Here is a 13,234-nt window from a genome sequence, read left to right on the forward strand (position 1 = left end):
TGCTGAAAAAGCCAAAGGCAATCAGAAAAATAATGAAGTCAGAGGATGTGTTCATACATCCATACAAGTAACGAATTGTAAATTTAAGAAAGTTGCCAAGTATGGGTTGTTTCAAATTGTTGTGTCCATACACTGCCCGCTGTAGTGCTGTACCATCCTTTGCCATACTAATTAACTGTCATATAGTATGTAACCCTGCCAACTAACAATTCGACCACCGATTGTACAACATCCAGAGTCTGGATCCGGGGTAGATTATAGATACAATGCACTGCCTAGTTTGCCCCAAAAAATTATGCTTCCCCTTGTAGACAATGAACCTTGATGTGCAAAAGAAAGACAATATTCATGGCCTGATGCAATCCACAGGTGATGTCTGTCAGCTATTTTCCTTGGTCACCTTTATATTGTAGACTGTAGTTTGTGCCAAACTTATAAGCATTCTTGTGGTACTGTGTATAAATTTATAATACATTGAAATAAATACAAGAAGAGCACCTACAACAGTGTGTTTATAAACTGTTTGATGAAATGTGCCACTGAAAACTCAGTTGCACATCATCTATGCAATAAATTGGTAATGGTAACAAATTACAATTCAAATTAGTGTTGATTCTTGTTCATTTTTTTTTCATTTTTAAATTTTTACAGCAGTTTGTTCATTTTTTTTACAGGTTGAGGTAACAGCGTTCATGGCTCAATCAAAGGCAGCAGTTAGGGGGCAAAGGAAGGGCAAGAATGTCATGGGTAGAGATGCCCTTCCTCCCCCAATATCATCATAGTCTGCTGCAAGTAATGTTGAGGGAAGAGGACTTAAAGACAATGATAAATATCCATTGTGGAAATATGTCACAAGAGAGGATGGGCCAAACCACAAGGGAAAGGGAGGAGGCAATGTGCAATGAAACTGCAACTTTTGTAACATTTATTTCAAAAGGACATATTACCATGTGAAATCACATTTGTTGGCTTTACCTGGTTGTGGGATTGGATCTTGTAGATTGTGGGATTGGATCTTGTAGAGCTATTACTTCACAAAAGAGAAAAGAATTGGAAAAGGAGGCCAATGTTGGTATGGAACATGTGGCACTGGCTTTAAAATCAAAATACCCCAAGAATGAAGACCCCCTTCCATTTTTGAGGAAAGCCACCACCAAATTTCCATTTGAGAGTTCTATTTCTACTGGGGGACAAGCATAAAAAAGAATATCACTTGGTCCAATGGACAAGATTTTCCAAAATGAGAGACGGGAAGAGCTTGATCTCACCATTGCCTTCTTCTTCTATCAAAACTTCATATCATTTAATGTTGCACGTTCACCTTTATTTGTTGAGATGTGTCGAGCTCTAGCTCAAGGGGCTCCAGCAGGGTATGTGCCTCCTGGGTCAGAGAAGCTGAGAACCACATTGTTGACGAAGGCAAAAAAAGAGGTGCAAAAAATGCTTGAGCCTATTATGGCATCATGGCCAACATCTGGGGTTAGCATTGTTTCTGATGGATGGACAGATCCAGCACGACACCCAATCATCAACTTCATGGTGTCTTCCTTGAATGGTCCAATTTTCATGAAAGCAGTGGATACACTTGGCGAATACAAGGATGCACAATTTATGGGTGAGTTATTTATTAAAGTTGTTGAAGATGTAGGTGTTGAATCTTGTGTGCAAATCATTACAGATAATGCACCTGTTTGCAAGGCGACTGGCATGGTTGTGGAAGCTAAATATCCACAAGTGTTTTGGACACCTTGCATTATCCATTCATTGAACTTAGCACTGAACTCCATTGCTTCTGATGTGCTTTGGATTGGAAGCATTATTGAGGATGCAAGACATATCCGTAACTTTGTGCAAAATCATACAAATGCCCTCACTATCTACAAGGAGTACAACAATGTATCATTGTTGAAGATTGCTGATACACGGTTTGCATCTTCATTCATGATGTTGAAGAGGTTGAGGGAGGTCAAGACTGCTCTTGGGTCCATGGTTATTTCTGAGTTTTGGTCTTTTTGGAGAAAGACAGATCAGGCAGCCTCTTAAAGAGTGAAGGACACGATACTGGATGATGCTTGGTGGGAGAGGGTAGATCTAATTATTTGGATCATGGGCCCTATCATCTCTTTGCTTCGAGTTGCAGATACAGACAAACCCATCCTAGGAGAGGTTTATGAGGGATGGGATTCCATGATTGAGTCTGTGAGGAGCATTATTCTACAGAGTGAGTGCCCCCAGTATGAGACATCACCAGAGGCCTTCTGCGATACCATACATGATATTCTTTTCAGCAGATGGGACAAGAATTGTACACCTTTACATTGTTTGGCTCACTCATTGAACCCCAAATACTACAACCATGAGTGGCTGAATGGTGGACATTCCCGTAGATTCCCTCCTCACATGGATGGTGAAATCTCACAAGGGAGGAAAGAGGCATTGAGGCGGATTTATCAGGATAGTGCATTGCTTGCTGAGGTGGAGGATGCCTTTGCAGAGTTTTCCACTGGCACTGGTCGATTTGGAGGTTATGATGTGATTAGAGACAGGGGGGTTAAGAAGCCCTATTCTTGGTGGGAAAATCATGGGGCAACAAGCCCTCCTCTTCAGCAGTTAGCCATGAGGCTCCTCTCTCAGGTGACTTCATCCTCTTGTTGCGAGAGGAATTGGAGCACATATGGGAATTTGCATAATGTGAAGAAGAGCAGGCTTGAGCAGTCCAGGGCAGAGACAATGGTGTATGTGCACACCAACCTTCGTCTTATTTACAGGCAGAGGGAAGAGTGGTTGAGGGGAAAGACAAAGATGTGGGATGTCTTTCCTGATGATATGCGTCTGGACACCACTGTTGAGTTGGCATTGACCAACATGGATCTCAGTGATCCAGTGCTTGAGCCTGTTAGATTTGATGACTTAGAGGGGTCAACCTCCATACCAGCAGATGCAGAGGCGACTATGGATACAGGGGAGGAAGAGGATGCAGAGGAGAGCAGTGGGGACCATGATGATGGGGACAATGATGCTGATTCTGATGCTGATTGATGCCTTGAGGCTTGTATACCTGTAGTGGTTTTATATTTTCTATTTCTATTTGCCATTGGCATTGCACCAACACTACCTATGTAACACATTTTGATTTGATGACTTAATGAGAAAACTACAGTTGTCAGTGTGTTTATCTTACTATCTTGTAGTTGTAAGTTGTCTTTCAATTATGAATTATGAATCATGATTTAAATTTTTAATAGATTTATCATTTATGTGACCAGTACCACTGACATTTATTTGAATTTTGTATGTACTATGCATGCTAATAGCTATAGATGAAGATCTATGTTTGAAATCAATAAATTTGTATCATTAATTAAAATTTGTGTAAGAAATATGATAATATCTAATTTTTAATATATATATATATATATATATATATTTATATATTTAAATATATATATATATATATATATATATTTTAATAAAATAATATATAACGTGTCCTAACGTGTCCTGTTCTGGGGGTCAACATGTCCCGAATCCGACACCACGAATCCCGAATCCTACGTGTCCCGAATCCCCGTGTCCGGTGACTTAGATTACAAGAATTAGGAGAAGTCATGTTTGATAGAGAGATGACCACAGTGGTACTAAATGCACTACCGGAAGAATGGGGTAACTTCACTTCAAGTTTATATGGGAAGAGAGAGACTACTCCATTTCAAGATCTATGGTCACTCTCTGAGATCGAAGAAACCAGATTGAAGGCAAAAATTGATGTTGGACCAAGTGAGCAAAATCAAGCATATGCTACAATGACAAGAAGAAAGGGAAAATTTGGAAAAGTTTCATCCTCCAAAGAAAGGGAAGAACATGGATAATATAAGATGCTATGAATGTCATGAAATTGGGCACTATAGAAGAGATTGTCCTAATCATGGTAAGGACAAGAGGAATAGAGAAGGAGCACACATTACTAAAGAAGTGAAAGAGCCTGAGTCAAAGAAGCCTAAGAATGAAGAAGTAAAAGATCTCTACTATAACAAAGATGATCTTCTTCTCGAGAAGTACTTTCTACTTGTAAATTATGGATAGGGTGCAGTTTAAATAAGATAGAGACAAAAATAAACAAGGATTTGTACTTGTCAATATGCTTAATAGACCCAATTTAGAACCAACAAGAGCCCCAATCTGAAAGGCTGGCATAGTGGTTAATGTGCTAAAAGTTAGATTATCAAAGAAAGAATTAGTAGGTGAGACTCAAGACTAGTTATTTGTTCTGAAAAATTAGTACTATCTCACAAAATGGACAAGATCACACCTTATGGTGAAAATCACAAGAAGTCAGATCAATTATATGACAAATAACTTAATAAGTACAATCAGGGAGATGGGAGATGGCTTTTGCTATCATGGTTATTCCACGAAAATTGTAAGCCATTGGAATTATGCAACTGGAATGAATTTCTAGAGTATTACTTCATTAGTGTACTATGAAGAAAGTTTGCAAAAGCAAACATTCAACATATTTATAGTTTGCTCAATAAGCGGTTTCCACTAGGTCAAAAAAGATTGAAAGTACTTCCTACGTTTCCACCGTTTTCCTATCTTCTTTCAATTTCAGAAAATAGCTCAGAATTGTCCCAAAATAATAGTAGGAGGGGGAATGTCCTTTCATGGTGCAATCATAATAAAGTAAAAAAAAATTGATTTTTTGGACAGATTGTGGGTTTTGATGCTTGGAGGGTCTTATAGGGGTCCGATGAGAGTTTAATGGGCTACCCGTGGGTTTGATGTGGGTAGCCGAGTCTTGTACAAAACCCGCAGGGTAAGGGTCTAGACCACGGGTTCGATGTGGTTGACCCATCTCAGCATGTGACCCATTCCTACAAACGGGTACCCGTGGGTTTCATAATGGCCGTGTTCACTGGTTCAAACATATGATCCATTGTAAACAAATTATCTTGTAGAGCATTGTCCAAGCCGAGTTTGGCACCCACCCCTTGTGCCTTTTGAGCATTTTCATGGTTGTCTTCTTTCATAGGATACACACCCCAAGTAATTCAGTGATAGGATGGGAAAGATACCCCTATTTGGCCCTTTTTCCTCTAGGGATGATTGCCTCCACAAACCTCTCAAGGAAGAGGCAATGCTAGTTATTTAAAGGCAGCTTTTCCCATTCAATCAATTGACATTTCTATTGTGTGCCTCCCCCATTTTAGGTCTTGTTTAGATGCCCCAATCCACTTCCTTCCTAATAAAAGGGAGATCAATAGGGTGGCTAGAAAGGTCACTTGTATCTCCACCCATGTGAGTGTCCTGGCCTTTAGATGGCCTTCTATTATGAGAGCTTTTTTCCATTGAAGGATGACTCAATTATTTTCCTTACGATGTCATTGGCCTCATGGCCGTAGGATTCTTCTCATCTAATTGAGGTTTTCGTCTCACTAGCTATGGGATGAGTCTAATCACCATATCTTGTAGATGGGGAGGATTTGTTAGTTGTATCATTTGTAAGAGGTGCACTTCATCTTCATCTTCATATCTCCCATATATTATGAGATCTAAAGGATATATGAACATCTATACTGGAACTCTAGATGGACCCTTGCGACCTTCTTTAGGTATTCTATTCAGAATTATTTGGGTCTCTACACATATTAGGTGATTTCTCAGATCTCAGACCATATGGGATATATCTAGGCCTTGCCTCACTAGGTTGATCACCTCCTTTTTATAGTCTAGTGTAGTGACTAGAGGCACTAAGCGCCATGTAGATTCTGTAGCCTTGGATGTAGTTGATATGGGTTCAGTGAGATGATGTGCATTGGCATTCTAGCATGTTGCTAGACAACACACTTTCATGAGGCCACAAAGATGTACCTTCTTCCAACATGAAGCTGACATTTAATCCAGATTGAGCAACCAGATACTCATCACTAGATTCCAGCCTCAAATATTAGGAGATTTACAAGTGACTGCCAGTGGACTCCTCCCATAATCCCCCAACCATGCCCTCTCAACGTCAGGTATTCATTAGAGGACAATATCAGGGATTGCATTGACTTTCACAAAGATTGATGATGATGGAGATGTCCCTTTTCTACATCAACTTTTATATCTAATGATGAGTAGTGCTTCTCCAATTGGTAGGTTCTACCCTATTGGGTCACCCTTTATTACTCCCTTTCCTTTTTCAGTTGTATTTCCTTAGCTTGTAGCTTTCAGGAGATGCTTAGCACTCCTAAATTATGTTTGTTGCTGTATTTTCTAATCTCTCTGACCTTTTCTTTTGGTCATGGGGACATTAATAAAATCATATCTTAATTTAATAGTTATCAGTATGGCCTACATAAGGACTGCCAACCTGCACTAAATTGAAGCTGCAATTCATGCATTGAACAAAAGGTCAACATGCATTTGATATAACACCTGGCATACTATAACTAAGCCAACCTAGAGAAGATGTGGATTCCAACACCATAAGTGGGGATGATCTAAAATGGATCCAGCTGCTAGATCTGGTTTCACCCCAAACAATAGGTTGAGTTTAACATGGAGAAGTCACTAGGTTTGCAGATTCGTTGGCCTTAAAGCCTTCCTCAAAACCTTAGCAGATAGCCGTTTTTGATTCCTTAATGACAATATTACTGTTAACTTTTGGAAGGCAGGAAAATGGCAGACAGGTTATGTGGAGGAAAGACTAGGAGTCCAATTGAAATGTAGCTCCAGATTCCACATGCTGCAGTCAGTGACAAAGCAAGGTATGTGGAGCTGTGAGTGAGCAGAGGAAGGACTAGGAGTTGAAGGGGGCACATCATCCACTTCACACTCTGCATAGACTTAAACAAGCCATATGGAGGTCATTGCATCGGTGGAGAGAAGAGGAGTTGGAGGGGAGCCTAGCTCTGCACTTTGCATCCCTTACTTTGCACCAGTGAAGGAAAGCAAGGGCATAAGGCAGCATGAAGCCTAGGCTGCAGAAGCTATCCATGAATATCATAAAGAAAGAAGGTTATATGCTGCAGAAGAGAACAACAGCTCCGTAACACCATGAACTGTCAATGAGTGTATAGTACTATAATGCACCCACTGTGACATTTTCTAGCTGGATTTTTTTACAGCAGTCATCAGGGATGATTTGGGCGATTGTTGAGCCTGGGAAGAAATTCAGAAACAAGATTCCCTGGTAGAATGAAGATTGTCTCAGTGCGTTAACAGATTACCATGAAGAATGAAGAAATAGAGCGCAAACAGTTAGAAAGACTGTGGCTGCTGTGATCCTGTACTAATAAAGAGCTGAAGAAGACATCAATTTGCTGGTTTTTCCATTTGGGTTTCCAGGGTAGAATCTGTGATATTTGTGATTATGATTGATGTCTTCAGTACTGTTTTCTGCATTTTAGTTACAGTCCTGTGAGTTTTATAGAAATCAGTTTTTAAGCACAGCGAATAAGCAAACAAAAATAAACAAAAGTAATTTCTGCATTACTTAAGATCCATGTTGGTGAATTGACTCAGCCACACGCTGAGTGATTGCAGATCAAGGGAGGGTGGAAACAATTTTTTCCATGTTGAATTAAACAATATTTCTTATAATCAATGTACACTTCTAATCTCAATAATCTCCATTTTGAATAATAAATTAAATTTGGGAACTTGGTATTTTTGGCATCTAACCATATTAACTTTTCATCAACTGTAATATTCTATTTAGGATCTACGATACCAAAATCTCCATGGTATAGATGCATTCACAGGATATGTTTTTAACCCTTTTTATTTTCCTCTTTCACTTGCCACTGATTACAACACAGGCTAAGTTGGTGGAGCTATAGCTTAGAAAGCCATGACTATGTGCATTTTATCTGAATGTCGGCTTTTGTGAGTAGAGTTATTCGGAGGTCTGTCTTCCGGATCCATCACATAAATCATTTAAATTGCTGTTGTGTTTTGAACCAGCTAATATGTGGTTAATGTAATCGTCCTGAAAATGAACCACATTAGCTGGTTTGAAACATGTCAGCAATTTAAATGATTTGTGTGATGGATCCGGAAGACAGATCTATGTGCATTTTATCTAGACAAGGAGTGGAAATCAACGTTAATGGTTTGAACAGATTTGTTTTGATCCCATGGAAGGTTTGGAGTGTCAGTAAGATCTGTGTGCTTCCTATTCACTGGTTGATAACAGATGTAATGTGCCCACCCCCATAATTAAGAATGTTTAACTATAACTGTTACTATTGTATGTGTTGACATATGGTTTCATTTTTGTGTGTTTTGTTTGTTTTACAGATAAACTGGGGGCAATGCTTGCCACACACTGGGATAAACCACGTGCTTACATTGGGTGCATGAAATCAGGAGAGGTTTTCTCCAATCCGTGAGTTCCTTTCCCATGCCTTTAGGTCTGTGTTGTATAATTAGTCTTTTACCTGGAATTATAATCATTCATCTTTCCTTAAAATTTGATTTAGGCTACCATCAGTTTTGTAATGCAAGACTTTTCTTTTCAGGAGCCACAAGTGGTATGAACCGGAATCATGGAAGTTTGGAGATGGGAAATCGTAAGTATGTTTTTTAAGTTATTCATTTAAACATCAAGAAATTATTGTTAGCAAAGAAAAAACTGAGATTTCTTATTTTATATGCCTCCTATTCAGTCACGACTCACTTATATGAAGCGAGACTGCGAGTTGGTCCCTTGCAATGTAACTGGAATGGATAAATAGCTTAACAAATCTACTTCAGTTTCTATCACTATACAGTCTTATTTTTCTGATAAGAGCCTTCCTACTTGATATCAGCTTCGTCACAGGCTTACATTAAATGCTTTAAGCATTTTGATTTGTGCTAGGAGGAAGAACTGGTCTGGTTCCTTCAATATGTGTTTTTCTCTTGAAAGCTTTCCTTATTGCATGAAGAAGGCCAATTTTCTTCTGTAAATTAACAGTAATACTTTTAAAAGCAACATTTTGGGTGTTGCTGTTGGGTGTTTCCTACGGACCCTTATGTCTCATTTCCTTATTGCATGAAGAGTGCCAATGTTCTTCTGTAAATGTACTACCTTTAAAAGCAACATTTTGTGCATTGCTGTTGGGTGTTTCCTTCAGAGCCTTATGTCTCATTATTTGTGGAATGCGTCTCCTGAACTTCAATTACCATTATAAATCTTTTAAATTCCCTTCTTAGACAGCTGTCCTCATATATTGAATGATATCTTCACTCTTTCCTTCTTTAATTTTGTCTGAGGGCTGACTGCTTTTCATCAGCAATCAAGTGATTGGTTTCTGCCAAAGGTGGGAAGTCATCACCACATTTCAGATACAAAACCTCAATCAGATAGACATCGTCATGCATGAACTGGTACTTTGCAGGAGCCTAACTTTCCTACTGATTGATGTTTGAAATGTAAACGAATGTTGCAAACATCGGCATCAGGATAAAATTGGCAGCGGTCCAGAAAACCAAACAATCGTAAAAATCATAGAAATATATGGAAAGGAAAACATCGGGAAAATTAAGATACCACCAAAAGTTCAGTAAAAATTGGCAAACATCAGCTAGGCCAAAAAATCGCAATTTCGTGATGAAATTCGGATGTTTGCAACACTGTAAACTATATGTTTTGGAGATGCTCTCTTTGAAATATACTCTATTTTGGCATTTTCATGTTTTCTTTTAGGGTTTTGGAAATTTTTCCTCCTCTCTGCCCATGCACAGCGCAAGGACTCAAATATACCCTATTTTATTATTTTTCTGAGATACAATGTGTCCAATATTTAAAATGAATGTCCGGGCTGGATTAAGAACCAGTTAGATAACTGAAGTTTACTGCAGTAATTAATAATTATTCTGTGCATGGAACTGGGTATCTCAGCTGTTTGAATCTAACATCTTATTGGTCTAACATATTACTCTTGTATTGTGATATTGCAATTTTTGCGTCTGATTTATTCAGTGATCTTGATTGGTGCAATTACATTGAGTGCTAATTTTCATGTTTGGAATGTGTGAAAGCCTAGCCTTGTTTATCAGTAATAATCTTTGGTATTGTTTGTTCCTTCATCAGATATTTTCGTCATGCATCTGGTGATATGTATGTGGTATCACGAGCTGTGGCACAGTTCATTTCAATAAACAAGTGAGTATTATGTTTCATTCTTTCTCAAATACATTGCATTTGTGAATATTCATTTTGACTGCATCCTGAATTATCCATGTTGATGTGGAATATAATCTTTGGAGCTTGTCATTGATCTCAATTTTGCTTGACGTTTATCCACCAGATACAAGTCGTTTTTAAGTACTCTTGCTTCTTAATAATAATGCTTGTCCCGAAAATGAATCACATTCTAATTGTATTTGAATTCTTAGGTCCACATTGTCCATCATCCCAAGCTTTGCCGTCTTTAAAATATTGCTGATAACGAAATCCATTTTGTTATGTTTGTTATCCTAATGATTTCTCCCCTCTGCCTTGATTCAGTTTCTGTAAGGATGTCTCTAAATTATGCTATGTAGATGGGAATAATATTTGGGAATATGAGAGATGTACCATCACAATTTACAGTGCAGAAGCTTAAAACTTATATTGGTTTAACTGGATCTTGTGTATTTTCTTAGTGCTATTCTCCAAACATACGCACATGAAGATGTATCAGTTGGATCATGGATGTTGGGTTTGTCTGTCAAGCATATTGATGAAAGCCAGCTTTGTTGTTCAAAATCAAGTCAAGGTTTTTCATTATATCTCTTTTATTGTCATCTGTTCAGAACATTTTTTATTCTCCGTAGGTGTTAGTGCTTTCAGTATTGCTTTTCCATGGATTACTTTTCAAGTGACAATACTATGTCAGTATTTGATTAAAACTGTGGCTAATTTTGAATATTTTGCAGGTGGAATATGCGCAACCGGTTAAAGACATTTATGGCAGATGACGTCTGTTCTTATATGGATAAACCCTTTGACCTAATGTTTTTTCAGCGTACTGCAATTTCATCTTCAGTAACATTATTTTGACTATGCTGATTGCAAAATGAAAAGGAGAGCAGATGCATTGACACTACAGGAGCACAAGGCAGTATTATCCATCGGGATCCATAGAGTCAACTTTGCTTATTAATCTTGAGCAATTTCAGTGTCTTTAAAATTTTTTAATAGGAGATTACCATTCATTTCCACAATATCTGTGGCGTATAGGTCTTACATATTTATGTTTTATATGTGAGGGTTCACAAAGTGGTGGAATGCGAATATGGGGAAATCTGCTCGAACATTCACATTCATCTAGTTTCCTCGGATCTGAAATACAGGGGATTTTAGGCTGAGGAAACTTTTGTATCACCCTTCTTTTTATTATTTGTGGAGGATAAGTGGCTATGTCCATCTGTCCGTGTATCAATAGACAAGGAAATCATGTTATACTGTTTCTTTTCCATTTTTAAAATCCGAAATAGGGCATTGAGAGCCTGGTTAATATTCAGCTCATTCAGTAAAATAACGCACATTTCAAACAAGACCAAAAATTATGCACTGGGTATACCTCTCTATTATTACAAAATAGACTAAATGATTCATCGATGGTCACATCTTCTCAACCTGAACACAATTAGCCAGTCTATTTAACGTTGAAAACTCTGTCGTGACAATTCCATGGAAAAAACAGGAGACTACAGATTTAATAAATAAAATTAGAGTGCCATTATATATGTACTCACCATTTCAATAACTTGCTTCTTTATATTTGTAGGGACAAACCTATGATCGGTTTTTTGGCGGACGATCATAATCAAGGAAATTTCAATGACGTTATGTACTGTGGATTCTCCCGATACCAAAGAAAGAAGCCTTTCACGAAGCTTACACGACGAAGAAGACACTGTTAAAGAACATATTTATCACTAACAATCTTCGGACTATCACTAAGAAATTGTCAGAATCTCATCCTATCGATATCGAACTATAAATAAGTGCTAAAGGAAACTTTCTCAGCTTTCTTAATATCTAGAAAGTTAAGCATTTCCAACCTCTATCATCTACAAGAAACGCCATTTATTTCAATTGCAGTGAAGACATGCCTTTTACGGTGTCAAACACTGGAAGGTCAAGGAATACTTGGAAAAAATGAAGTGACAATATTAATCAGTGATTGATAACACGTTCCATTAAGACAGTCAAAGTTGAATTTGTATATTTAGCAATTACTCAAATTCGAAGTAATGATAAACCAGGCATTATTAATTATAGATATGCTATAATTGCAGATGGAATCAACAATGTACTTGTGAAACTATTAGGATCTCCCATATGAATATGAACAAGAGGAATAGCTGGGATGCTGCCTTTACCACTATTTAATTGATTAAACTTTGCATAGTGTTTTTTTTCTGATGATGTATTTGTTTTCCAATAATAAAATAAAATAAATAGCTCCATACAATGAGCTAAGTTCCATATAATAGGTTAAGTTTCTCGCTTCTGCACAATAAGTCAAGTTTTTTGCACAAAAGTTATTAGTTGTTTTCTCGTTAATGATGTATTCGATTTTCAATAATAAAATAAAACAAAAACAATATTAATAAAATAATATTTTAACTTATTGTGCAAAACATAGCTCATTGTGCGGAGCTTTGCTATTGAAATGTGTTGGGCACTGATGTTAAAATTGACAACTAGGGCCAAATTCCACTTTGGACAAGTCATTTGATGATGATGATTGCATTGAATTCCTCTTTTTGAGAGGACTAAAATTGATCCAAAGATCATCAAATTTGGACAACCATAAATGTGTTTTTGAATTTATGCCGACACGTGTAAATTGTCAAGGTTGGCCACATCATCATGAAGCCCATGAGATATGTCACTTCACCTTCAACGATTTGTATAAATATAAGTGACCTCTCACCTCATTTGGCATTATCATCACTCACACATTCTTCTCTCTCCTTCTCTTATTGGTTCCTACAATTATTGAGCATATTCTCTTACTCACACGTGTGGTAAAGGAGGACGAATTTCAGACATAATTACATGGCCGAAAATTTCAAATTTTCTTGTAGTTTGACGAATGTTGACTTTGACTTTCCAGACAGATTTGGGGTTTGATCTTTTGGGCAGTTTTCTATTTGGGCATGCCATACTCTTTGGCATAGAAATCGAGGTGTTCTAGGCACTTTGACTACATAGGTAAATTGCAGGCTCACTGTAGGCTTCAGGGCATAGTTTGACCAAGTTTGATCG

The 13,234-nt window shown here is 37.7% G+C and overlaps 1 protein-coding gene across 2 annotated transcripts in view; it reads left to right on the forward strand.

The window, feature by feature from the left end:
* LOC149194370 (Galactosyltransferase family protein) overlaps window positions 1-11,477 on the forward strand; it is a 148,649-nt gene extending 137,172 nt beyond the window's left edge. For both annotated transcript variants that reach the window (XM_089405075.1, XM_089405074.1), the window contains exons 9-13: window positions 8,287-8,374; window positions 8,508-8,558; window positions 10,064-10,135; window positions 10,618-10,730; window positions 10,891-11,477. In XM_089405075.1, the coding sequence (XP_089261201.1) occupies window positions 8,287-8,374; window positions 8,508-8,558; window positions 10,064-10,135; window positions 10,618-10,730; window positions 10,891-10,913 (347 nt within the window). In that variant the 3' untranslated portion in view covers window positions 10,914-11,477. The remainder of the gene's footprint in view (window positions 1-8,286; window positions 8,375-8,507; window positions 8,559-10,063; window positions 10,136-10,617; window positions 10,731-10,890) is intronic.
* The last annotated feature ends 1,757 nt before the right edge of the window (window positions 11,478-13,234 follow it).

This window comes from Pinus tabuliformis, chromosome 2_2, assembly GCF_031772625.1.
Source record: "Pinus tabuliformis cultivar Carrire ecotype Pingquan chromosome 2_2, CPIR1, whole genome shotgun sequence".
In the NCBI taxonomy this organism is placed as follows: domain Eukaryota; kingdom Viridiplantae; phylum Streptophyta; class Pinopsida; order Pinales; family Pinaceae; genus Pinus; species Pinus tabuliformis.